Source organism: Papio anubis, chromosome 16 (assembly GCF_008728515.1).
Source record: "Papio anubis isolate 15944 chromosome 16, Panubis1.0, whole genome shotgun sequence".
NCBI classification, from domain to species: Eukaryota; Metazoa; Chordata; class Mammalia; order Primates; family Cercopithecidae; genus Papio; species Papio anubis.
Genome location: NC_044991.1, coordinates 86,479,924 through 86,507,821, shown reverse-complemented (window position 1 = coordinate 86,507,821; position 27,898 = coordinate 86,479,924). Strand labels below are relative to the sequence as shown.

General features: G+C 49.3%; 1 protein-coding gene across 3 annotated transcripts; it reads right to left on the bottom strand.

Annotated features, from left to right (window-relative positions):
* Window positions 1-1,057: 1,057 nt before the first annotated feature.
* EDN3 (endothelin 3) lies at window positions 1,058-26,474 on the bottom strand. 3 transcript variants are annotated; one of them, XM_003904542.2, is made up of 5 exons: window positions 26,042-26,474; window positions 25,208-25,496; window positions 5,832-6,008; window positions 4,603-4,648; window positions 1,058-2,710 (listed from the first exon to the last, which is right to left on the bottom strand). In XM_003904542.2, exons 1-5 carry the CDS (start codon window positions 26,091-26,093, stop codon window positions 2,582-2,584), a joined length of 693 nt encoding a protein of 230 aa, XP_003904591.2. In that variant the 5' UTR covers window positions 26,094-26,474; the 3' UTR covers window positions 1,058-2,581. The 3 variants fall into 3 exon arrangements, with proteins under 3 accessions (XP_003904591.2, XP_003904592.1, XP_009214115.1); XM_003904543.4 differs by having other exon boundaries at window positions 4,568-4,648; window positions 26,042-26,471; XM_009215851.3 differs by lacking the exon at window positions 4,603-4,648.
* Window positions 26,475-27,898: the final 1,424 nt, after the last annotated feature.

Sequence of the window (27,898 nt, the reverse complement as noted above, 5' to 3'; positions counted from 1 at the left end):
CCTACAATTTCCATAGCCAATCCTGCTCATAAATCCATAGACTGCCCCTTCATTCCTCCAGCCAGATGCCAGAAAAGCTTGCCATGTCTGGGCCTCAGACTGCCATGGCTCCTGGAAGTCCTTGGCTGTCCTCCTCTGCTTGGGGCCTCCGTGGCACCTGAGCGGGCTTCTGGACTCCAGGTCCTGTTAGTGCCTCCAGTGAATACTGCAGCTCCTGCTGTGTGCTGCCCCACATCCTGCAGAAAAAAACCCAACTCTCTCAATCCATCAAAGTCAAAACTCTCTAAAATGACTTTAATTAAAACAAGAGGCTCCCGGGTTTTCTCAGATCAGGTAGCCATCAAACCTACTCCTCTTCTTGAATTTCTCTTTGCTCTCTGGCTGGGCCTGTTTTTGTCCAATTCCCTGCCTCCGATGGTCTCTGATTCTTTATTCAAAAGGCAGGTGGAGAAGGTAGGAAAGGAAGTAAGAAAGAAAATGAAGGAAACCCCACTCCTTCGGAACATCCCCAATCCCCAGAGATGTCTTACAAGCTTTAAAAACTTGCAGGTGTGATCACTGCCGCCTCTGGTTATCAAGAACTCAGCAGCCACACCCTCTCCCTAGAATCCTGAGCCCCCCAGCATTGCCCTCTCCTGGAATCCAGCTCCCTTGCAGTATCCCCTCCCTAGAACCCTGAGCTCCCCTGCAGTGTCTCCCTAGAATCCTGAGCCCCCCAGCAGTGCCCTCTCTCTAGAATCCTGGGCTGCACAGCCATCTCTGGCAGGGCCACAAGGAAGCCTCCCCATTGCTAGGAAGGCACAATGGTCTGGAGGAAGAACCAGCACTCTCCCCAGGTTTCTCTCTTCCTGACTGCTGTGAATGTTTTGTCTTCTTGGAACGGTCCCCAAACCCCACTTCTTCCTTAATATTCAGGCAGCCCCTCATCTAGCTCCATAACTGACTTTAGATGGATTCCACTTCCCAAACCACAACTTCTTCCCGTCCTCTCCAGAGGTCCATGAAAAGTCGACGCGCAACCACGCACATAAAGACAGTGATGAAAAAAATCCACAAATCAGAGCAAACTTTAGATTTTTTTATTAGGCTTTTGGCAGTACTTTCTGAGTGTTTGAGCAATGAATGAGTTTCTCGCTGATACCATCTTGCCATGGTGCCAAACAGCACATATGCATTTTAAAAATGTAATTCAAGCTCTAAGGAATATGAGTTTGGATTCAGAATGCAATTTAAAATACCTGCCTATCTATTCGTATATACAGTGACTACTTGGAACAGATCCACATAAAAGGGTTGGAGTAGAGAACAGTTTCACAATAAATAATCGCTTCTCTAAACTGTACAAAATTCTACCAGCAAATCAGCCACTTTCATTTCCTCAAGATAGGTCATCATTTTTATACCTGTAATAACTTATGAAATACGCATAGAGAATTTAACATTTGGTCAAGGCCAATGCTCTGTCATACACCATCTTAAATGTCTCCATACAGGGCCCTGGACACCCAACTCAAATGCCATTTCTTATCTCTCTATGGCCGGGTGGGGAGATGGGTGGCCTCTCCCCTGCACAGGCGACTTTACATGGCAGGGCCACATTTCCACACTCATGGTAAGCTCAGCTCGGCGGGAAGAGAGCAGCTGAAAGAGATTTTGAACTGTCAGGCAGTACAATTCCCAGTTGTTGCCAATTTATATAGATAAACAGGAATTTACATAATTTACAAAGAATTTGTGTTCATGACTTATTTTGAAGCCATTCCCCAAAGATCCACATTTATTCATGAAAGCAAATATTCAACCTAATAGCCTTGAGCTGGGGCTGTCTTTATAGTCGGCTTCCTGCAAACAAGGCCTGGGAACTCCATTGTGTAGCGTCCTGGTGTCTATACAGAATACAGAGGGTCAGTCACTGAATAGGAACAAGCTCCGTATTGCAGATACTTTCTCCTTTTCTTGTCACAAACATCAAGGATCCTTTTTTCTTCTTCCTTCATTCTTTTGAGATACATTCTTTTGGTGGGTATCAAGCACAGCTGAAAATTTCTCTGACAAAATCCCATAAGCTTCAAATTCATAAACTCCTGTAGAGCTATGATCTGTGTCTAAAGCTGATGCCTCGTGGCCCTCACTGACATACACCATGCAGCCTATTCTAGGCAAGGATATGAAAGTCGCATGCTTCTGTTGCACGGGCATTTTGCATTTATTTCAAGATGGACACGTGTTTACATTTGCAAAGAGTTAGCTTGGAGTCCACTTATTCTCCAAGAGAAGTCATGTCAAAAGCCAGTAAGTGGCTTTCCAACTTGCCAAACCTCTCCAAAAACAATTTCCTGCATGAAACCGGAGCTGCGGGCGTCATGCTCTGGGGCACATCTGGGATCATTTTACCCATTAGGAAAACTGGGGTCATTTGGATTTGGGCATTCTTGCAGTGGGGGGTATTAAGTGGGGACTCTTTGGGTGGGTGTTCTGCCCCAGGCAAATTCACTCCTTGTCCGTAAAGAGGTGGAAATCTGAACTGTGTGTGAGCAATGACAGAAGCCTCCCAAGACCAGGATGCTTCAGGCCTGTCCTCCTAAGGGGCTCCTTCCTCAAAGAGGCAGCGGGGGCAGGTAGATGGAGCAAGGGCGAGTCCACTGCCGGGCACGAGCTTTGGATGGTGGAGGTCTAAAGCCTGCTTGCTTTGTCTGTCCTTGACTTCAACCTATCTTGGGGAAAGGGGGCAAAAGAAAAAAAGAAAGGTATGTTATGAAAGCATAGCTCTGTAGCTTTGTGAAGCTGAAAAAGGGAACGTCTTCTTACTGCCTCTCCAGCCTGTTCCCTGATTGGAACTGTACGTACCCTCTTCCCAGTGCTTCTCAGCAATTTCCGAGCCTACCACCAGACTGGAAAAGTGTGAAAAGAACAACACCAGCAGACAAGGCTGCTGGGAGCCCTCCCGCAGCCTGGCTCCATCTTTGATTATCACAAGCTAAGGATGGTGGCAGCTTCCACTCTGAGAATGCAAATCTGGGAATTACTAACTTGAATCTTGCAAGAAAGCAAGAACATTGGCTTAATAAGAAACTTTTTCTTCCCAAGCAAAGCTTCTTACTAGAGCTTTACATGAGTCATAGAGACCTGAAAGAACCACTTTTCCAGGCCCTGCTGGGACACCTGCACCACCAATCGCATCTTTTGAACATGTGACACAGAACAGTAATAATCACAACAGCAAAAGGATCTGTGTGCTTCTCCTGTATAGGGCTCCCTTCTGGCTGTTCCCTGAGCACACTCTGGGGCCTTTGTACTCACTGGTTCCCCTGCCTGAAATCCCTTTCCCTCACTCATCCCTATGGCTCCTCCCAGCCTTCCTTCAGGTCACCTGGTCAGAAAGAGGAGGCCGCATCAACCCAATCTCAAACTGCAATCACCCCACGCTTCCTACCCCTGCCGTGTCTTTTGTTATTCTTTGCAATCTCACTTTATATTGTACATGTTTGCTGTCTGCATCCCCTACTAGTTAAGCTCCATAACCTTGTTCCTGCTGTGTCCCCAACATCGAGAACCGTGCCCAGCCCACAGCAGGTGCCCAACAAGTCTTTGCTGAACGAATGCATAAGTAAATGAATAAATGATGCAATGGATGGATGGGTTTAATTACATCCCGCCCTCACTGAGAGGAGCTTTGGTTTGGGGTGAGGAAGAGAAAAAGAGGAAAAAGAATGAAGAGGCAAAGTGGGACCATCTGGGTCTGACTCATGCTCTCCCGGGCTCTGTCTCTTCCGCCTCGGCCCTCCTCCTCCCGCTCCATTTTTATTATGGATGCTGACAGATCCCTCTCTGGACTAGACTAGAAGCGATCTGCCACCAATTTGGAAAGCCTCCTGTATACTGAGCATGGTTTCATCTTCCCTTGATCAGTCTCTGTAGAAACCCAAGCCACCTCCAGGCTATTATTATGAACATAAATTACCATCCCGTTGCAGATGTGCTGCTGAGTCATTAATAACGACTTCTGATTGATAGAATGACAAATAAGCCCAGTTTGACTACAGGAACATCAGGATCTCTCATACAAAAAAGACAAGTGGGTTAAAAAAATAACAAAATGAACTGGAGAACCAAGGGACCCTGCTGTCAAGCTGCTGTCATTCACCTCGGCCCGGAATCAGCTGCTGAAAAGAAGAAATGATTTTTTTGGGGAGAAAGAGCACATGTTGCTAAGGAAGCAGAGGCAAAGTGTGGGCCTAGGCAGGGCAGCCTGCGGGGCCTCTGAGAGTGGTGGTTGGCTAGCTTTGTCCAGGCCAGTGAAATCCAGGCAGGACATCACTGCCCAGAGCCACAAGGGATGCAAGGGCTGGCTCCTAGGACACAGAGCAGGGTGGCCAGGGCCAGGTAAGTGACAGCAGCTGTCCACAGCTTCAGCCTGCTCTGCCCCCAGAAACGGTCCACCAAAGACACCACTGCTTGTGGGGGTAGCAGCCCATGAGGTCTGGGGTTCCCACTGGGCCAGACCAGATGCCATCCCCTCAAAACACCGTCCACCCACCCCCGAAGGAATGACACATCGCATCTTCACCTCCTTTGACACAGGCCTCTGTTGGCACCTCTCACCTTCCCTTCCTCTTCTTTGTCTGTTTTTTCTGCCGTCCTTGAATTACTGTGGGGAGAGAGCTGGTTTTAGTGAATCAACCTGCCTTTCCCTGTGGCTGGTTTTTCGGTGTCAAATTATGACTGCCTCTTCCCCACCAGTGAGCACATTAGTGCGTTCCCCAAGGACCGCATCTCAGGCACAGTTTCTGAAGGCTGAGCGCTCGGTGGGTGGATTTCTACCAAGGTACAGAATATGCTCACCACTCAGTTATTCATCGGATGTTTAAATGCCCAGAAGGAGGGAAAAACCATGCAGTTCACACTGGGTTTTGCAGATGGCAGATCGTGGGGTCCTGAGCGCCACCGTCTGCCTTGTTGGGGTGTTGGGAGCTCACCCCTGCCTACGTCTCTTTTGTGTGCATCCGGGCAGCTCACCTACACCTGCTCCAGGAAGGGTTTTGAAAGGGCTGATCTGCCTGACTGGCTTCATGAATCTTGGCCCAAAGTTAAGAAAAAGAGGAGTAAGGAGTATTAACAGGAATACCTGTTAAGTGAATAACAGCTCAAAGCCCCTGGGTCAAACATGGAGTCTGCCTGTTGGTCCCATTCAACGTGATCTACAAGCTTCCCTAAAGCAGCCAGGACAGACCACAGGGTCTCAAACTTGGGGGCCCCCAGGGGCTACAAAGTAAGATAAATTAGTGACACAGGTAAATGGATATTGCACGTCCTACTCAAACATGAGATGCTCCCGCTCAGTTCCAGCTGAGAGCGGCCAAAGAGGAGAGAGTCTCTGAGACCAGATGGTCCTACGTGCTGGGTTTTTGTTTTTGGTTTTGTTTTCCCCAACAAGCCTTTTGCACTTTTATGGGCTATTTTCGAGAAGGCTAAAAACATGCATTTGGCAGGGGCTAATTCTTCAACCTTTTAAGTGTGGCAACTTATTCAGATTTTCACAAACTGCTGTACAGGCCAGAAAAACATGTCTGGAAACCAGATGCAGCTATGGCCACTGTGAAGCCTCTTTCCAAAGGGCAGCAAGCGGGTGGGCACGCTGCATCTCCTGCCCTCCTGATGCTGAGGACCTGGGTCTTTTCTGGGCTCAGCACCTCCTTTCTCTGGCCCACAAGATGACAGTGGGTCAGGATATGACTGAACCATCCTAGACCCTCCTTTGAGAAGCCCCTGGCCTGGCCCTGCCAAGGGTTGATGCCTATCTGCAAATGAGTGAAACTGGAGAAGGGTCATACCTGCTGACGTCCAGAGTTTGGGTGCAAAAGTGCAGGCAGGCCTTGTCATATCTCCCCACACAAGCGCAGCGCGAGTGTGGTCGATGCGAAAGCTGCAGGTTCCCTGGAAGCAGCCCCGCAGACCTCTTGCCCCGGAAGCTTCCTCTGTAGTTGGACAGTCCATAGGGCACGGTCTGTCTGCAAAGCACAGGGTAATGTTAGGCAAGCACACGCAGGCCTCCCTGCTCAGGGCCCCCAAGGGTGTGGAGCGAGAACTGCTGCTTGGCTGAAAAGGTCTCAGAAACTGGTGTTCACACCCTCCCTGCTACAGCTCTGGGTCTTAGGAAGGTTCTGGAGTGAACTGTGCACTCCCTGCCCTCCGCAACCCCCAGGAAGAGAGTTGGGGCTGAGGGCATGGAAGGACATGGAGGGTCTGGGTAGCTGGGCAGCAGCCAGCCCTCTCAGAGTCCAGCAGGTGTCTGGGCATGTGTGCCTGCACTTGTGAGGCCCTTAGCCTCACCCAAGGCACCGGCTGCAGGTGTGGCCTGAACGCCCCAGGGCTTGGCGCTCTGTGAACATGGGTGGGCTTTCATTCTCTTCAAGACCAAACCATGGCTGGCCTAGCTCCTCTGGGCCGGGTTCTGCTCCTCGGCTCTGGAAGTACCATCTGGGCCTCCACCTCTCTTCATGGAAAGCCGAGAAATAATTAAAAACAACCAAAGCACCCTTTCCAGAGGCTTTTCTTCTTATGCCAAGGGCATGTCGGGCAACCTACATGCTGGTCCGGGTCTTTGCCCTGATCAGACCACCTGCCTACCCCACAGCCTGAGGCCAGAACTGGGCCTCGAACTGAGTTTCTTCTGTGTGCACAGCAGGTCTTGCAGTTTGTGCTAATGAGAATACCGCAAATGCAATTACAGTCATTAGAGATGCATCCTGGCCTTTGAAAGTTGCTTCCTCATCAGAAGGAACACTCCGCGCCCTCAGAGAGGCGGGCAAGGGCCCAGCCATGCAGCTGAGGGTGGAGCCAGCCTCAGAAGAGCCACGTTATGAAGAAGGCTTGAAAGTGTTTACCAATTTCATTTATGGTTGGTGTTGGCAGGAGAAGTGTAATGGAGTGGTTCAGAGCAAAACCCATGAAACCTGGTTCTAATGAGTGTGCACATCCAAATCATCACTCCCCAGAGAAGAAGGGGGCGCCTGCCAGGCAGTTCAGCAGGAAGAAGTTAAAAGCAGATTCTTAACTTACTAGCATGTTTTGAGGGACAAATTACTAATAGCTAGAAGAAACATGTGGCCAAATCCACTTTTTCAATAAATCTTGGTTTTCTCACTAGTCCCCAAAGATTAACCACCTTGGTTTCCATGAACCCCACTTTGTAGTACCAATTATCCACTTCAAAGGGAGTCCTGACATCCCCTCTGCATTTTCTTTTTTCTTTCTTTCTTTTTTTTTTTTTTTTGAGACAGAGTCTTGCTCTTGTTGCCCAGGCTGGAGTGCAATGGCACAGATCTCGGCTCACTGCAACCTCCACCTCCCTGATTCAGGCAATTCTCCTGCCTTAGCCTTCCGAGTAGCTGGGACTACAGACACGTGCCACCGTGCCCAGTTAATTATTATTGTTATTATTTGTATTTTTAATAGAGATGGAGTCTCACCGTGTTAGCCAGGATGGTCTGCATCTCCTGACCTTGTGATCTGCCCACCTCAGCCTCCCAAAGTGCTAGATTACAGGTGTTAGCCACTGCACCCAGCCCCACTCTGCATTTTCAAAATAAAATCAAATTGAATTTCTTTTCATTTGAATCACACACCATAAAGCCTTTTTGAGGCGGTGAGGGCAAACTGGGCAAGGGCGCCTCACAGTCTCCCTGCTGGGTTGGACACAAGAGCCTAAAACTGACCCCGCCCTGTTTTTCAACTCTTGTTCTCCCCACTAACTCCTTCCCACCCAAGTTCCTCGAGAAACAGAGGTGGTGGGTTCCCTCCAGGCAGAGACAGGCTCCACTGATGAGCCATCTGTGCTCAGGAAATGGAGACAGAGGGCAGGATCCAGCCCTCTACTGAGCCCGTTTTTTCTCAGGAATGGGAAATGGGGGTAAGGGGTGCAGCAAGACAATGTAGACATTGTTTTGAGGCAGGGTTTGGCTAAAGGTGTATTTTTCCAGTAATAGGGCCACATTGAATCTCTAAGTGTTGACATTAAATCCAGCCCCCCATTTCTCGGTGAAAATTACACACAAGGAATAACAACGCTCCCATTTCTCCATCAACAGTGAGACCTGCAATTTTGAAATTGCTATCAGCTGATTATGCATTTACACACGTAGAGCCACTCAACTTGAGCAAAAACACTCTAAAGTGTTTTAAGTAAGGAAACAAGGCAACGTGGTATTTGTTAATAAAGACAGGCTTAGCACTTCCCCAGCCGCCAAGCGCAGCAAAGTGCTGGTATGCAAATGAAACCTGGCAGTTTCAGAGAATGTTTAGAGAGGCAGGGCCCCCTCCCCTCCCCCACAGCCTTGAGGCACACAAACCCCTCCACCAAGGCCTGGGCCTTCCAGGTGTGCATCCTGCTGGCTGACCTGTGCGGAGGTGAGGGAAGCTGATGGCCCAGCAGGGCCTGCCCCTGACATTGTAGAGTCTGGAACAAGAGTTCACAATGGAGGCCCACCTCCCACAGGGCTAATCATTTAAAGGTTTCCATCGATCTGATAAGCCCTTAAACGAAAAAGTGTTATCTCCTGTATCTGGACAACTGTGGCTTCCAAACACCTTGCAGGTCCAGCCTTTAATTTAGAATCCTGGGCTCCTGGCCATTCCGTATTGGAATGTGGTGGAGACCCAGCACCTTCTCTGCCATCCTGCTCCATCCCACACCAGTGCTGGCTTCAAGCACTCCCCGTGGATGCCCCAGGCTGCTTCCCTGTAAGCAGCTGTCACCCTGCAGGCCTGCGGATATGTACCCGGAGCCCTGCTCACCCCCAAGTGTCAGGCCCTGGAGGATACCTGTGCAGGCCCTGGAAGTGGTCTTGGGGGATGTGTGAGTAGGGAATTCCAGCCCCTGAATACCTGGAACATGGTCTTGAAGAGGGTGCATTTGGCTTTCAGTCCCAGACTCTTGCAGTGGGGTGGGAGGCATGGCCAGAGTGGTGTCAGAGGCAGTCCTCTAACCCACAGGGCCCAGAGTTGCGGTGTTTCTTACCCAAGTCTAAAGGCAGATTACCGGATCCTCAAAAGACAGGGCAGGTCTTTTACTTCTTTTTTACCCACCATGGGCCTCACACAAGGCCAGGCGAAAAGATTATTGATTGAGAACTGATAGTTCATGGTGAGATCATTCTAGTCTGGCAAGACTGGATTCTTTTCACCCTAAAGAGTTCAATAACCACAAAAATCACTGAAAGAATCTCCAACATTTTTAAGCATCCACTATATATGTAGTATCAATGTAAGTGTCATAGGGACACAGAAAGGCGTATCCCTATGTGTCCATGCCTTCAGGAGTTATATGCTGTTGGACTACGAAAACAGGTAAAGGAAAAAGGTCAGTAGGTACAGGTATGTGCAAGGTACACACAGAGACACATGACCTGGTAATACTGTTTTTATGTTACATGATGATCACTTCACCCTCTCAACAACTTCCTGGTCGACAAAAGGGTGGTCGGACAAAGCAAAGGAGACACTGCATGGAAAATACTTAGCAAAGTGCCGTAAGAAAACAGCAGCTACTATTGTTATTTATCTGGTCTGGGAGGTCAAGTGAGTTGTATCAGAAAAGTTCCATCTACTAAGCCTGGCATTTGAGATGTTTGACTTAGCAATAAAAAAGGGTAATAAGGAACCCAAGGCCACAGGTCACCTCATTCGACACCACCTTCTTACCGAGGTCTGACGCCAGATTACCAGCTCATGAGCGCTTCTATTTCAGTTGTGATAACGTACTCATATCTCATGAGCCTTTATATTTCATTTTTGTACTGCTTCGTCACTGGCTGTTTACTGAATAGTGAACAGGAAAGACCTAACAGTGGACCATGAACGTGAAATGAAATTGGCCGAGAACCTTTGATCAGCATGCCCTGCCCAGTGGTTGGGGCCTACTGCTCTGTAATTCCTTTATACAAGTAGGCAGCTCTTCCATCTGTTCATGTCTCAGTTATAACACAGAGCTCCATGCAAAAGAAAAGCAGGTGAGAAGATTAATCTAAATACCCTTAGAAAAACCAAAATACCCTCCAGCACCCCTACATATGCAATCTCTGGTGTTGTGTGTGTTCATCTAATACATTATCACTCAACTTATGTATTCAGAACATTCATTATTTGATTGGTGACATCAGAGTCTTATTTATCAAAAGTTTCTTATTTGTCACATTTTTCCAAACATCATGTCTAAGTATTATTAAATATTAAATTCCCAAATCTCCCATATTCATTCTTCATCTGCAACACCACACTGAAAATGCTTTATTTCTCTCTACAAGAAGTTTCTCAATAAGGAAAGCTGACTTTTGTTTTAAAGATTCTGTTTTTAAGTTCCGTGTTGCCTTTTCATAAATGAATTAATACTCTCCATCTTTCTGATCAGGAACCTGGCCTGTGTATCTGAAGCTTTTAAAGAAGAGACACAGGTATTCCCACTGACCAGATTCTAAATTCTTAGGAAAGCTTATCAAACTGTCATTCCCTATTGAAAACCCAGTTTTTATTCCACCCACCACAACTGAATAGCATTCAACAAATATTTGCCAACTGCTTTTCGACATGCAGGTGCTGGACTAGACTCTGGGTGAAACTTATGAAAAGACAGACAAGGGGTGGGGCCCTGCACACATACACTTTTAATCCAGTACTGAGGTTAGCAAATTGGCATTTTTGTCAGCTTTTTACAGTCAACAGTGTTTTGTTTTTGGTTTTGTTTTGAGACAGAGTTTCACTCTGTCGCCAGGCTGGAGTGCACTGGCGCAATCTTGGCTCACTGCAACCTCTGCGTCCTGGGTTTAAGCGATTCTCGTGCCTTAGCCTCCCAAGTAGTTGGGACTACAGGCACATACCACCACACCCAGCTAATTTTTTTGTATTTTTAGTAGAGACAGGGTTTCACCATGTTGGCCAGGATGGTCTCAGTCTCTTGATCTCGTGATCCGCCCCCCTCAGCCTCCCAAAGTACTGGGATTACAGGCGTGAACCATAGTGTTTTTTGTTAAATCTGGAAATTTCACATAAACATCCCAATTTCCAGCTTTTCTTGAAAATTGGAAGTTGTGCTAATACCAACCTCATATTCCAGCATGGCAGCCAGGTAATGATGTCAGAGACTGGGCGTAAGCCCTTCATTCTGCCCCAGTCCCCGCCATTTTCAGTAGTTTTATACCTGGCCCCATTCACTCATCTTTTTTATGTGTCTGGCCCTCAGGAGCATCTGAGTTTACAACTCCTAGTCTAGTGGTTTATTCCATAAAGCGAAGGCAGACAGGTCAGATGACACATGAACAAAATTAGTACCTGATACTATTTTCCTCTTTACAAATAGAGGTGTTGTTTCATTTAAATAGAGGTATTGTTTTCATTTAAAAAGCCCAGCTGGTGACTTGAGTGTCTCCCCAACAAATAGAACATGTTCATGTCACACTTACGATACATGTCAAGTTGATGATTTACTTCCTCGGTTCACATTTTTCCTTCTGAACTGGGAAAGCAGAGGCAATATTGCCTTTTGGCCCAGGGGACATATTGTACAGAAAGCGTGGCTCTGTGACTTGTCCTGTGGCCAGGAGGAGGAGAAACAACTGTTTCCCACTGGCAGACAGTCAGGAGGCAGCCCCCAGCTGCCAGGCACCAGCAGTCATTGGACACCACCTCCTGCCATTCCCTGGAGAAACAACTTCTAGACCCTTGCATGCTTTCTAACTACAGCTCGATTTCAGATTTTATTACATTCCCTAGAAGGCATCCCTCATCAACTCTCCCAAGCTTAGAAATGTCTGCCTGGGCAGGGAGAAAAGTGTCAATCACCTTTATTTACCATCCGTAATCTGAACCAGTTAGAACGTGGCTCTAATGAGTAAGACAGGGTGAAACAGGAAGATTAATCCAAATATCCTTAGAAAAAACAAAATGCCCTCCAGCACACCTACATATGCAATTTCTGGTGTGGAAGTGGCTGACTATTCAAAGGCCCATGAAAGGGACCCTCTGCTTCAGCAAACATCCAGCAGATACTGCTAGGCACGAACACATGGAGACAAAGGGGAGGGATAGGACCAGGAACAGGGGCACCTGCACTCCAAGGACTGAGAAGCAGGGAATTCTCTGCAGCCGGAGGCCAGCATTGGTTATTTTTGTTTCCTAGGATCCAGTCTGCCATCTTTTCTTTGGAGAATTATCCCCCTCCCATTGTGTGAGGTCCCTGGGGGGCAATCAGTCGATGGGCCTCACCTACCTCTGCCTGAGGACTGGTCAGGAGACCTAAACTGGGCCAATCTGACTCCCTCTCTCCCGAGACTCCTGAGAGGGGAAACTCGAGATCAGAAAATACTCTGGAGCTATGATTTGCCAAGCGGCCCCGCCCCCCGCTTGTCCACTTGGTACACCCCTAGACCCCCAATCCTGTCCCAGCATCCCTCCTTTCAGAGCCTAGGGTTTCTTCTCGCCTCCAGTCTGTGGGCTTTCCGGCATCCTTCCAATAAACTCCTCCTGTGCTTTGCCAGCTAGACTACGTCTCTGTTGCTTGTGACCAGTGAACTCTGGCTGACCCTGGACCTCACTTTCACGAGATGGCACCCACGGCCTCTTGGGTGTAAGAGGAAGGCTTGTAGTCTCCCCAGCTGTTGAGGACAAGCAAAAATTTTCTTCACTGCAACAACACACAAAAAAGCATGTTCAGAATCAGGACAAACCCAGCACAGTCAGCTGACTGGAGTCCTTTCCCCCAGGTGTGCGCACTGTGAAATGTCTGCCCTCCACAGGTGGAAGCAGGCTATGCCCCTCCTTTCCCCTAGGTGTGCCCACTGCCCACTGTCTGTCCTTCAGCAGGTGGAGGCAGGTATGCGATCCCTTCCTTCCAGGAGGCTCGGAGCCCACCCCCGGACACTCATTTGACCACCTCAGAAGTTTTGTCCTCTACTGAACTTATTCCTTGCCCACTCATCAAATGCTTATGAAAGTCTGCTGTGGGGCAGGTCTTATGCCAGACAGCCCATGGGGTGCTCTTCCAACCTCCAGGAAAGAAAATAGGCCAGGAAACATAGCTCCTCAGTGACCTCATTATACAAGCAGAGAACACACACGGGCGCTTTCTGGTTCTAAAGAATATTATACAAAGCTTATGCTTCCTAAACATCAGAACAGTGAACCGGCAATTCATAGCTTTACTTCTGCTGCAGAAAATTCTCACGGTTTAAAGTTGGGAGGACCCAAGGCAGACCGTTCATCCCACCACCCCACAAGATGGGAAGTCCATCTCCTGCAGCCCTAAGAAAGAGCCCATGATTCTAGAATATTTGGAAATATCAAAAACAGTGAGCAATGTGCTGTGGGTTAATTGTCACCTTTTTAAAAAATACACTCTCTCCCCGTCTTTTCCCCCTCAAAAAATCTTTGGAATTATCCAGGACTTGGCTGTTTGAGAATTTTAACAGTATCACCTACATTTTCAAAAAGAATGCTGAGCATTGACCCCTACCAATCAGACCTAAGAATGAGGGTCAGTTCCTTTGTTTCCTTTAAGAGATGGTGTCTGGCCCAGGCACAACCCACTGGCTCAGCAACAGCAAGACTGTCCAGCCGGAGCCACTGGTTGTGTCTGCCCCATTCACCTCTCCGTCCAGGGCAGCTGACACCATGTCTGGCTCAAAATCAGGTCCCAATATCTCAAAAATAAATACCTGTTAAATGAATGAATGACTAAGATCCAAATCAGCCATCACTTCATGGCCCTACCCAGTGTCCCAAACATATGACGTTTTTGGCTGACTCAATGGATCTCTACTTATTTTGTCCTTAATCAGCCAGTCTTTGAGGGGTTTTCCTAGAAAACCTTCTAGATTACTTGTGGCCTCTAGATTACTGGAAGTGGAAGAATTATGTCTTGGCAATAACTCCTGCAGGCCACATCAGCACCTTGGTGAACAAACTAGGCTGCATCGATGGGTAAGGTAGCAGAGGCAAAACAGAGGCTTTACTAGGCTGGCAGACCCAGGCTTCTAGTCCCAAGGATGACTCATTCACAGGAAAGGTGGGCACCTTCCCTCTGGACCTGAGAAACAAAAGGGTTGGCTGGGTCTCTCCAGGGTCCCTCTGGCTCCAAACTCCACTCAGATATTTCCAAAGGCCCTCACCATCCCTTGAATATCCTTAAACAGCACAATCACTGGAGAAGGTCTTAGACCTTTGCCCCAGCACTAACACCAAACTCAAAGTGTGGTGCTCCACCCCACCCCAGATAAGTGGTTCCCAGGATCTCATCAACTGTATTTAGAAAGCTTTAGCCCAAACTGTTTACACTCTTCCATGGCCTATTACCATAAGGCTGAGATTAAAAAGAATCTCAAAGTCACAGAATTTATCATCCCGTCAGCTCATTGGACCGTAGACATACTCCTCCCCTAACACAGGCACCCGCACACTTAAGGATATTTGGAGGAAGCACCAGGGGGTCAAAGGAAAGGAGAACAACAGAAAAATAACTCTGTTTTTGTTATGTGGTGTGGGATTTTCAAGACTTATGGTTAAAAAAAAAAAAATTAGAGAAACAAACTCCTCCAAAACGTAGGGAATTAAGCTGTCTATGGAATCCTACAGATTAGCAGGTTTCCCTCCATCTGGTACAACCCAAATGCATCAAATGAGTTAGGCTAGAGTTTCTCTCCCCAGCCCCCAGTGACCCTGCTGAATTCCAGGCCGAATGTAGGCATGAGAAATCCATGGCTGCCTGGCCCAGCCTCATTATAACTTTATGCAAAGCTGCAGACAGACAGGGCTCAAAATAGTTCCCAGCAGTGGAAAGAGAAGAGGGAAAACAGGGAGCAAGTGTTTTCATAAGGATGGGGGTATGTGCAGAGGGATTAAAAAAATGCCAACACCATCATACATGCCTTTGAATAAAGAAAGCAAGAGAAGACACCTTTGCTAATTTTCAGGAGATACCAGGTTAAGGATGGAAAAAATCTTTATGAGCAAGACTTAACGCTCACCATCACAATGACTGTAAAGATACACTCATCTTCCACCCAACCTAATTGTCTGTGTCCTTGCGTAATGTCCTTTTGGTAGCTCTGTCAGAGGTGTTCAAACCACAGCAACTGCATCTTGAATAGGGGCTGGGTAAAATGAGGCTGAGACCTACTGGGCTGCATGGCCAGAAGGTGAGGCATTCTTAGTCACTGCATGAGACAGGAGGTCCCCACAAGACATTGGTCACAAAGCCTCCCACTAATAAAACAGGAGGTGAAAAAAAAAAAAAAAAAGATGGCCCAAATCCACCAAAACCAAGATGGCAACTGAAGTGACCTCCTATTGTCCTCACTGCTCATTATACGCTAATTATAATGCATCAGCTGCTAAAAGACACTCCTACCAGTGCCATGACAGTTTACAAATGGCATGGCAACATCAGGAAGTTACCTATAAGGCCTAAAAGGGGGAATCCTCAGTTCCAGAAATTCATGAATAACCCACCCCTTGTTTAGCACATGATCGAAAAATAACTGTAAGTATACTCAATCAAGGAGCCCATAGCACTGCTCTATGCAGCAGCCATTCTTTTGTTTCTTTACTTCTCTAATAAATTTGCTTTCGCTTTACTCTATGGACTTGCCTTGAATTCTTTCTTGCTTGAGGTGCAAGAACCCTCTCTTGGGGTCTAGATCGGGACCCCTTTCCAGTAATAGCTCCAACAGATTTATCACTTACCTCAAACTACTGAGTCTGTATTAGAGACACAGGCTTTATCCTCAAACAAGACGCCAGGACTGAGATTAAGGTGAGGCAGGTGAGTAAGTGCAGCAAGCTCAGGGCTGGATCCTGCCTTTATTAAAAATAATATTCGGTCGATTATGAATTTTTTGCACTCATTTTGGCTTTCTGAAAACAGTGCATGACATTTTACTTGTTTTTTCCTACTGAGTTTTTGGTGCCTCCTGAAAGTTTGTACGTGAGGGAGTGCCTCACTCGCCCCAGTCTATTCCCAGCCCTGCAAGAGACCCATGGAAATCAGATTTCCAAAAATCCAGAAAAGTTACATGTCTCATGCAGTTGCTTCTGACTCTCGGCAGAGCTATTTTACACTCCGCAAGCCATGGGGCGAAACTGTCCACCAGCGGCCAGTCATGTCATCAGCCATGTCTATTAGCACCTTTCTCATCAACGCGTATGAAATGAAGCTGTTTCTAGTTTTTAAATTGCTGAGCTGGGGAACAGGCCTCCCTGACGGTTCTGTTCCTGAGTTACTGTTTATTAAGAGCTCCCTCCAAATCTGCCCTGAGGAGGCCATAGAAGAAGAGGCCAGTGCTTCCAGGCCTGTGAATGTCCCCAATTTCTCTCGAAGCTCTTGGCCCTCCTAAGACTCTGAGGTGGGGCAGATGAGAAACAGCCGATGCCTCATCCTGTCTGTCTATTTTTGGGAGGACTAGTGGGTGAACCAGGGTTCAGAAGCACCCAAAACTATGCAGACAAACAATTCATTCACGTGTGGCCATCTGTAGTCAGCCATGCTCTGCCATTTATTTTCCAAGTGCAATTAATTTCTATTCCAAAGTGCACAAAAGTCTGTGTGTAGATGTGTGTGCCTTTACAATTTTGAGGAACTCTGTTTCAACTGAAACACCACAACGAAGGAGACCAGGTCACTTTCTCATGCAAAACAGAGACCATCCACTTCCTATACACTGGAATACGGGGCGGTGCCGTAGACAAGGTCACCCTTTACAGCTCCCCCTCTGAGGTTTGGAAATGGAATTATAAAGCAGCAGCATTGTTTGCCTCCCAGCTTCCTTTGTTTTAAATTCTTGCAGAAACAAACATAACCAGACACATCAGAGCCTTTCATCTGCCTTCAGATTTAAGGCCAAGTTCCTCACTGTAATGGCCCTTTCATCTAGCAGAAATCCAAATTCTCCCTTGGGGTCACACAGGGTCACAACCTCTTTGGACCAAGTTTTCTTGCTACAAATCAAACTGCCTTCCAGACTCAAGTCCCTGTCTCCCAAGTGGAGATTAGTTGCATTCCACCAAGTCTGTTTTTGTTCCTGGACCACTCACCCCTCCTGCTGACTCGGGGCAGAAAACGGGCTTTCCGCCTGTGCATCCCCAACAGAAAAGTCCTCGTAGGACTGACTTTTCCAACAAACTGCGACATTTAGCCCTAAGTCCCTCCAATTTTAAAGAAGTATCTTGCCGTCCAGTGTTCTAAGAAATATGCCACTCCAACTCAAAACTGGTACCCAAAAGTGTGCTAATTTCTAAGGAAGAGATAGAAATGGTTATGTGAGAGGAAAAAACTCCTGAAACCATGATCAGTCAGAACCTCAAGCTCAGGGTCCCTTTTAGTCTGGCCAACACCCTCTTCTTTCACATGCCTGTCTATAAAGCACATCATGAAATGATGTTTTCTAAACTGATGTCTGTGGGATTTCCTCGATAGCTTCCTGGTAGACTCCCGGTTGGTGACACTCACTTCAGTCCTGGGCAATGTTGGGTGAGGTCGGAAGTGAGGCTACTGGGGCTCCATGGGGTCCTCAGCTGCAAATTACAAGGCATTATATCTACTCTGCTGGACATACCAAGGACATGAGAGCCGCAGATGCCCCACAGAGCTCTCAGCATAGGTGTTTAACAAAGAGGTACTAAACAGATCATTCCTATTCTCCTGAACTGACACCCTAATCACCCCAATCACCACCCCTACCTCCTATTTCACAGACACAGCCCCAGACTGGTGGCCACAAAGAGCACCATGCCCCATTCCTGAAAACTTCCAGTGATTTACCAAGGGGAGAGGGAAGCAATAGAAAGCAGAAAGGAGGGGCTGGAAGGGCGGGACTGAATCTCAGCCCAGCCCAGCAAACTTTGACCACAGAGTCTTTATCAGGCTCCTTATCAGCAACAGCAGACAGCCAGGCACACCTTTTCCCAGGGTCTGTAAGCCTTCTGCTAATTGAGGCTAACAGACCGTCCTGCAGGGGACAGGGTGGACAGGCTTCCTCCGGGGCACTCCAGGAGCTAAGATCACAGTCAGACGGTCCAAGGAGGTGGACCCCAGCAGCACTTGAGAAAGGACTTTCTACTCACCAGCCAGCATCCTCCAGTCACAGGATGGGATATGGCAGAAGGACTGGTTCTGGCCCAGGAAGGGCTTCTGCAGGGCTGGAGGTTGTGTTGTTATCATTGTGGCCACCGTCTTCAAGACGTTGAGTGTTTACTAGATTATAGGCACTGTGCTAACCAAGCCCTGTGTACTTTCTTGTGTCATCCTGAAAACATCTTTCCTCATAGAGTGCCATCTAGTCCCCCACTCTCTAGATGGGGACACTGAAGCTCTCAGAGGTGACATCTCCTAAGTGGCAGGTCCAGATTCCAGCCCAGGCATTTGAGCCCACAGTTGGAGCTCTTAACCCATGCAAATGGATCTGTTCCTCCTCCACAAGACCATTCAGATGAGTGGGTCACAGCCCCATTTCTTTCTAAACTCCAGGAGTCCCTAAACCATAGTGTGAAACTGGATCTGCAAAGAAGAGATGGATTTGAGCAGCCCCACCTCCTATGTCTGCCCTGCTCCCATAACCACACCGAGAAACAAGAAGACAGAACAAGGCACGCAGCAGCCAAGAAAAGAAAAATCCTGCACCAGGAATGCAGCTCATGGCCTGGGGGTCCCTTGCCCTCTCCCCCAGACTCAGCCCCCTCTGTCCCAGCATCTCTGACATCAGGACAAACCTTCCGGTTTGCTTGGAGTGCACACTCAACCAGCCCCTCTTACCTGCAGAGAACCCACCAAGGGCTCTGGTAGGCTAAAGAAGAGTCACATGCTTCTATGCAAGCCAAGGCTACATTTCCAGAATAAAATTTAGGACTTGTGATGGAACAAGAATTTGGGCTTTGCCCATGTCTTAACATATGTCAATAAAAATAATCTTGCAAAAGGGCAAATATATGATTACATAGAATTATACATATGAATCATCACTATCAAAAAGAACAACACCCCAGCCCTAACAATGTAACAAGACCAGATCTCTACAAAAAAAAAAAAAAGAAAAATTACAAAATTAGCCAGGCATGGTGACATGCACCTGTGGTTCCAGCTACTCAGGAGGCTAAGGTGGGAGATTTGATTGAGCCCAGGAGTTCAAGGATGCAGTGAGCTATGATCGCATCACTGCACTCCAGCCTGGGCGACAGAATGAGACACTGTCTCAAAAAGAACAAAACCACGCTGAATCAGTCACGGATGGGGAACCATGTCTTTTATTCATTCTTGAGTCCTACAGCCCCACTCGGTACTGACCCAGGTGAGGCACTTAGGGAAAACATATTGAATGAAGGAAAGCAGGAGTCACCTAAGAAGGCACATTAGTCAGTCACCTAAGAAGCCCATGTTGGGAATGTGCACCCAGCGGGAGGCTTACAGGGCAGGCTTCAGGGCCAAACTTCTGGGCTGGCAGCCCAGTTCCCTACTCACAAGCTCTGCAACCTTGGGCAACTGACTCTGCCTCCTGGGCTCAGCTTCTTCCTGTAAACTACAGGGACAAGAGCATCCAACTAATGGGGCTATCATGCCGATCCCATTAGATGACATGAGGTCAGTCATGGTCGGCCATCCTCACCATCCATGCATGGCATCAAAATTAGCAGCAGACTATTCATGACTCCTTTCCAAAACCATGATGGCAGAAAGACTGGCCCTCTGCCTCAAATGGCCACATGTCCAACAACGATACTGCCAGGTGTGGCCCACAGGTCAGGGGGACTTTTTTCTTGTTTGAGGTGGAGTCTTGCTCTGTCACCCAGGCTGGAGTGCAGTGGCGTGATCTCTGCTCGCTGCAACCTCCACCTCCCGGGTTCAAGCGATTCTCCTGCTTCAGCCTCCCCAGTAGCTGAGATTATAGGCACACACCACCATGCCCAGCTATTTTTCATATTTTTAGTACAGACGTGGTTTCAACATGTTGGCCAGGCTCGTCTCAAACTCCTGACTTCAAGTGATCTGCCCACCTCAGTCTCCCAAAGTGTTGGGTTTACAGGTGTAAGCCACCACACCTGGCCCAGGGTGACTTTTATCAGGATCCCAAAATCACTTTCTGGTGCTCAGCTGGCTCCTCATATTCGGGAAGTTGGGGTTCCAGATCCAGCCCTTCTATTGGGATGTTCTAAAATTTGGAATATCTCTTCTTGAGACCATGCCAAGATGCCTTTCTTGAAGAATATAGAAGGCAAAGTCAGAATTTGTGACGCTGCCCTTTTGTGGTAGAATACATTAAAATACAAGTTTAAATGTTTTGTTTTTGTTTCCTTAATTCTTCTTATTATTTTAACTCTTTATGCCTTTAGGGGAGAAAAGAACTCAAAACAAATGGCATCCTGCTGGATTAAGTTAAGTGTGGCTTGCTCCATGGCAGCCTGGGAAGCCGGCCTGGGCATTTTGATAGGAGCTGATCAGACTGTTGGGATTAGGAGAGACCCGGCAGCTCACTGTCCTGGAGTGGCTGATGTCTGCACCTTCCAGAGGGTCATAGAGAGGCAACAGCACCTCCTGGTTCGAGGCCACACAGATAGTCATGGCCAGGACTCAGTGCAGCACTCTAGGGTTCTGGAGTCTTCTCCACAAGTGGGGATTGTAAATCCCAAATTTTCCACCACGGTCATGATTTCCAACATCCTGCCCTGTTCTTTTCGTAACTACATTCCTATTTGCCAGCCCATGTGTGTCAGATTTTGGTTTAGAAAATCCAGTCACCATCCAGCATCGCAATGCCTCCCTCAGATGTCCTTAGAGGGATGAACAGGTGTAGGATCCCTCAGCCCATGGGTTGGGGAGGAACACAGTGGGGCTCTTTGCTGGATGCTTCACAGCTCAGTCAGCCATTGGATAAACAGGTTTTCAGTCTTCAGCCAGGCTCTGAGGGGCTGGTCCGCCGTGAAATGTGGTTCGAGCTGATATCCCCGTTATGGGTCACTTTAGGTGTCAACTTTGCTAGGCTACTGTGCCCACTTGTTTAGCCAAACAGCAGCCTAGATGTTGCCCTGAAGGTATTTCTGACATATGATTAACATTTAAATCAGTAGACTTTGGGCAAAGCAGCTGACCCTCCAAAATGTATGGGCCTCATCCAATCTGCTGAGGGCCTTCACAGAAAAGACAGGGTCCCAAACAGAAAAGAATTCTGCTTCCAGACCTCCTTGACATCAATTTCCTTGGGAATTTTCAGCCTGCTGGCAAGCAGATTTCTGGCCTGCGTAGCCCCCACAATCGTGTAAGCCGAATTCATAAAACCTCTCTTTTTCTCTCTCCATATATATATTTCTGGAGGGACATTGCCCATAACTTCTGTCTTATCCTCCATAAAAATCCATGGCCCCCAAGAGCAACCAAATATTTCCTTTGGCAACTACGCTTCTGATATATGCATAATCTGCACACACACCCCCTGTTGGTTCTGTCTCTCTGGAGAACTCTGTCTCCTACAGGCCCCAGCTACCTGGTATCTGTTTCTTCAGTCTGCTCATAGAGAACAGCTGCAGTGTACAAGGACATCAGCACACGGACCTCTTATTCACCACCTGTCCCCTTACTATCTTATTCTTGTCAAATTTTCCATGACAATAGGATGGGATATATTTTTCTCTGATTTGGGACCTTGTTTTTGTTGGCAGTGGTGGGATGGCTTGGGGACTGTTGGGGACAGCCAAGGAAAGGCTAATGGAAATCATGCTAGCCCACTGATGAGCTGTGATCCCAGCAGCCCTGATGGGGCAAGTATAAATTTGGTTCCTCTTTGGGGCCATGGACTCTTGGGAAGACATCACAGAACTTATGGGCAACATCCCCAAGGAAAATTCTCTTGCCCATGACCGTCTACAGGGATGTGCAGGCCCCTGAAGAGCAGCCAGGCACCTGGAGAAAGAGGCCTCCTGTGTGGGAGAAGGCACTGGAGATTTAGGGGCTCAGCAACAGCAAAGATGAGCCAGAGTTCCTAGGTTGCAGGACTTAGCCATAAATCAACCAGCATTTCCCGAGCATCTGTGTCATGCTGGGTGCTGACAGAAAGGGCTGACCAATCTCGGGTCTGGAAGGACTAAGGAGGCGAAGAAAGCAGGAGGGCCAAAGGGACAGCTGAGGAATCTCAGACCTTCTTTCCAAAAGAGACTTAAGAGACCAACTAGTCTCTTGATCCTGAACTAGACAGTTAACTTTCCTCGAGGAGATGCAAAGCAGGTCTCGGTAGTAACTCCCAGCATGACTCCTGCAGCATCTCAAATCCTCAAAGGGAGCAAAAATGACCGTACTCAAGAAATTTCTGTCCAAGATCAACTAGGAGTGTTGATCCTGTCTTCACATAGTTGGATGGGCAGTGGGAGAACTCTGAAAGGTGAAAAGCACCCAAAGTTCAAGACCCCCGACTGAGGCACAAGAATCAAGGCTCCTTCTAGTGCCCAGAGCAGCCACTGCTGGGACAGGCAGAAATCACACCTGGTGGAGAAGTGCGGAGAGCGAGGCCAGTCCATGAATGAAGAGGACATGACAGCAGGAGAGGGGAACACGGGAGAGGTGGGGTTGCGATCTAATGGGGAGACAGAACCACTAGAAAAGACTGTGTCACCCACTACCATGGCCTCTTTTGCTCAATTCAGTGATTTTTTTTAGATTCCTCCCTGTCACTCATGTTCCCTGTCACTATAGCCCATTTTCTCAAATTGCAGTCTTGTCTGAGATATTTCAAAGATGACAAACAGACCTATCTACACACCTACAGAGTTTCAGAAAGGAAGGGAAGGAGAGAAGGAAAGGAAAGAAAAGAAGGAAAGAAGGGAGGGGGAGAGGGAGGGAGGGCAGGAGGAAGTTTGGAGGGTAAGAAAGAAAGGAGGGAGGCAGGAAGGGAGGGAAGGAGGCCATTCGGGAAATTCTTCCTCACAAAAATTATTTCACCTGTCTCATTTCAAAACGCTCAAGTCTGGCTATTGTCATTTTTGTTTCCCAAGTAGCTCAGGGGACGCCCAAACACCAGATTTAATCCTTCTTTCTTCATGTTTAAATTGAACCAGGGTCGGGAAGGAGGGGAAGAGGTAAATCACACTTGAGGGGGAAAGTTATCAAGTTGGCTGTCCTGGAAAAAGTCAGAGATCCACAGCTTCATTTCAGGACAAACTCAAAATCATGAGACAGGACTTCAAACAGATGGCAGGGTGCACGAGACAGAATTTTAAACAGATCACAGGGTGTTGGTTGAGACTCTCGGACAAGTCTCAAGTCGTCGCTTCCTCCCCAGCCAGTGCTCTGGGGCTTGGTAAACAGCAATGAACGAGATGGTCTCTAAATCCTGTCCCGCCTGCCCACCACCCCAGGTCCCTGCCTGTCATTCCGTTAGCTTTCTTCTTTCTCCTTCTAGATTCACAGCTGGGGATTCTGGCCAAGACAAGAACTCAGCTCCTGGTGACCGCCCAGTGCCCTCCATTCTATGAAGTGAATTTGATCACAGCACAATGACACAGGATAAGAATCAGAAAGGGCTGTGCCAAGGTGCAGGGGCTATAAGGAAAGGTGACTCCCATTGCTGCCTGAGGATAAGAGGCAATCGATGATGGCCCAACACTCACGGTTTCTATCTTCTCCACAAAGGGAAAGAAACACGGAGGTACCTCCCATCCTCTAGGTGGACACAGCCCAGCCAGCAAATCAGGTATCACGACCAGCTACAGAATTTGTGGGACCCAGGAGAAAATGCAAATGTGCAGCTTTTGGTTCAGAAAGTATTAAGGATTTCAAGACAGTGACAGCAGGACTTTAAGCCAAGCCAGAGTCTGTCTGAGTGCGGGACCCTGTGCAAGTGTCCTGCCGGCTCAACATGAAGCCACCCTGCCTGCAACTTTGAGCATGATGGCGTGATGTTCCAGACCTATCCCAGATGTGATTAGAGGTCTTGTCCCCTGGTCTGAAAGACATTCCACCCCTCAGGTTTACTACCCTCCTCTGCACTTCATTTTTGAGGTGCCGATGACACAAGTAGGTAAGTGAGCCCCATCAAAGCTGCTACCGAGGGCTCAGAGATTACGGGGCTTGGGGGTAAAGGTAAAAGTGAGGAACCTGAATCAAGATGGCCCCGGGACACGGTGGCAAAGTTGCCTTTCCAGACTTCCAGGGGTTTGCATTCACAACCATCTCTGAGTTCCCAGCTAAAAATCCCTAATAGGGTACAAGCAGGAGTCCCAAGAGATCCCACGAACACCCAGGGAACAGAACTTAGAGGCGTCTGATCCAAGTGCCAGATCTTAGAGATGGGGAAGCCAATGCCGGAGGGTTGGTGACCCAAGCAAGGTCAAGCCCTCTGTACGGCTTGCAAGATGATGTGTCAGAGGGAGGGGCTCCCTGAACACTAGGAGTCATCAGAGCCTCCCCTGTCAGAGCCACACTCTCTCCACATGGCCCCAGGAGAAGGCTGACTTCCCCACAGGGCAAATCCCAAGACAAATTCAGGTCTAGGCCCTAGGGTAAGAGAGTTCCTAAGGACTGCGGGAGAGAAGGGAAGGCCCTCTGTGGCCGTGGCAGTGGGTGACTGGAGCCAGACTGTGGAAGGCCCATGGATGAGTTGATGTGCATTGGCCCTGCCTTGGCATCCAGCAGGGCCCACAGCGAGGAAGGGAGCCCGTCCCGGGGGAGTTCCACCCTGAGTGGACTGCACAGGTTCTAGCAGGCTCAACTAAACCCACGCTTAGACTCCCTGGAGACCAGGATGCTTTCAAGGAATTTTAAAGCCCTTGGATCCTGGTGGAGTCCACAGTGAGTATAAGCCCCCTTAGCACCTGGGGAATGAGAGAAACTTTCGGGGCTTTCTCTATCTCAAAAAAGAGGCTCAGAGAGACTTCTCAGGTATCTAATCCCCCTGGTCAGTTCACTTCACTCAGAGGCAGCACCCCCCCCTCCACCCACCCCCCTTCCACAGGATCAAAGTCAGGATTGAGTTTCTCTTGGGCCAGGCCCTCCGGGGGATGTGGCTCACACCCCTGACCTGCAGAAGAGACCTGGGCTGGCAGGAGGCCACAGCAAGAGCTAAAGGCTGTGCCAGGGCAGGCTCTGGGCTGACTGAGCGGGGCTGGGGTGGAGTGAGGTCCTCCTGGAAATGCGCAGATGTGGGCCTGGTCCGGGAGCCATGTTCCTCACCACGAAAGGCTGACTTACTCGGGAGTGTTGATCCAAATGATGTCCAGGTGGCAATAGTAGACACACTCCTTGTCCTTGTAGGTGAAGCACGTGCAGCGCCTGGATCGGTGGTGCTCAGGGGCCCCCTCCGCCACCTGCTCCTGCCCAGGACTTCCAGGGCTTGGACCCTGCAATGCTGTCGGGGCCACAGTCCCCTCACCAGGGCCAGCCACAGTCTCTTCACAGTCGCCCTCAGATCTGGCTGCAGTGGGGACCTGGGACACGCCGCGCCTGCCAGCATCCCCAGACTGGGAGCAAGGCACCAATCCTGCAGGAGGCAGATTAAGGGGCTCCTGAGCTGAGTGTGCAGACCCCTCAACACCCGCCACCCCCAAACACCTGAGGAGGGGGGTGGAGCAAGCAAAATGTCTGCAAAATCTCCAAAGCTCTGCGCAGTTTCTGAAAAGTTTCCAAACTATCTGCACACTCTGTGAGAAGCTTGCAAACTATTTGCACCCGTTGAAAACTTGCATGCATTTTGCATACTTTCTGAAAACTTTGCAAGAGTTTGACACAGCCTCTGAATAGTTCGCAAACTTTCTGAAAAGTCCCCAATTACATGAAAAATTGACCAAATCGGCCCAGGCAGCAGGTCTCCAGCCAGTGCGTGGGCTGCAACCCCCAGAGCCCGTGGGGGTAGTCGTTGAGCGCCGCTTCTGCTCCCCAGCCCGCCCCCAGGCGTCTTCAGGAGTGCAGAGCCCAGGCAAGAGTTTGCTCCCGGCAACGCACATCTTCTGCACGCCTCAGGTCCCCCGCCCTGGGTCCTTTTGTGTGCGCTCGCGCCAGGAGAGGCGCGCCGCCCCGTGCGCTTACCTGCGGCGGAGGTCACTGTGAGCCCGAAAAGGAGCCACAGCCCCGGCTCCATGAACCCAGATCAGGCGCCGGAGCACAGGACCAGGAGGACGGCCGCCTGTGGCCGCGAAAGGGCACTGGGGCCGGGTACAGCTGGCCTCGCCCTCCAGCTGTGGGGGTTCGAGGCCGGCCGATCGCTCTCAGTGTCTCCAGCTCCAGCCAGGAGTTGGCTGCGGCGGTCATAAACTTTCAGAGCGCGCTGCCCATCCCTGTGCGGAGCTGGCCGGCTGTGGCTCGGGCTTTTCTGGTTTCTGCACCACCCCCGTCGCCTCCCCGCCCCCCAGAGGGGCTGGAGCTGCCTCGCGGGGCCTTTGAACCCGGGCGCACTGGGGGTCGCCTCCCAGGCGCTGAGGGGAGCTGGCCAGGAGCGCAGCGGCCCGAGGCGCACCCAGGACAGCGAGGGGCGGGGGCGGCGTGGCGTGGCGCGGCTGGGTGGGGTGGGGTAGGGTGGGGTGGGGGCCGGGACAGCTGCCAGCTGCTGGAAGGCCACGAGAGCGCGCGCACACACGCACACGCGCACTCACAGGCGCAACCCCGCCCGCCAGTTCGCTGCTCCGGAGTAGCAACCCCCCCCCCAACCATCCAAGAGCAAGAACAGATGAGAAAAAGCTGTGCTCAAGGGGTGTTATCTTTTCTATCAGGGCCTGAGGGAAAGACACATTTCTCAGTGTTCCCCGAGTGACACCTTCCCCTTGAAGAGCCTGCTTGCCAAGGAGCTCAGTGTACCTTACACTCTTGACTCACGCCTCAGGCTGGCTCCCTACCTCTCCCAGGAGTTCAGAGCCTGCGGGTGGGGCAGTGGCCTGGGGGCAAAGTCAACAAAGATCCTGGGTTAGCGGTCCTGGGGTGTCCAGGGATTCCTCAGCCATCCCCGCAGATGGGGTGGCTTCAGGGGAGAGTCGGGCTCCTCTCCCTAAAGGCCAAGTTCATTCACACAACCGTCCCCACCATGGGAAATGGCCTCCAAGAGCCCCCTATTTCCTTCATAGCCTTCCAAGTCCTGTGTGTGGGAGACTGTCCCCATCTCCAGCTCAGATAAAAATGTCTGAGACTGGGAAGCCCTCCTCACTTCTCAGGGCACTCGTGGTCAAAGGACCCTCCTTTCATAACAGATGGAGTTGAGGGTGGGGGAGCGGCAGTGGTTCACATCTGTAATTCCAGCTCTTTGAGAGGCCAAGGTGGATGAATTGCTTGAGCCTGGGAGTTCAAGACCAGCCTGGGCAACATAGCGAGACCTCATCTCTGAAAAGTGGGATTGAATTTGGTCCTGCCCTCTACTAGCCTTAATGACCAGCTTCTGAAAACTAGAAAGCAGCTGAAGTGACCAGAGCAGCTTCTGAGGGGAGTCCAAATAAGTGCTACAATATCCACCTGGCTTGATGGCTCGGGACACCTGTCCTCTGAACACAGCTGCTATGCCAGGAGGAAGCCCTAACAAACCCACTTGGAGAGATCACATGGAGAAACCTACATGGAGAGAAACCAAGGCCTCCCAGCCGACCGCCAGTGTCAGCCACTGACCTGTGAGTGAATGTGCCTTCAGATGATTCGAGCTCCCAGCCCTCAAGACTTCCGACTGAGGAATAGCTGTCCCGCTGTACCCTGTCCGAATTTCCCACCCACACAATCCATGAGCGTAATAAATGTTTGTTTTACAGCACTAAACTCTGGGTAAATGGTACACAGCTGCAGTAACTACAGTAGCACTCAAGCTTCCAGAATTGAAGCTGATGCTGAAGTTCTCCATCCCCCTACTCCCATCCCATCCTGCCTAGCCCTTGAATCCAAGCTTTTGTTTGTTTGTTTGTTTGTTTGTTT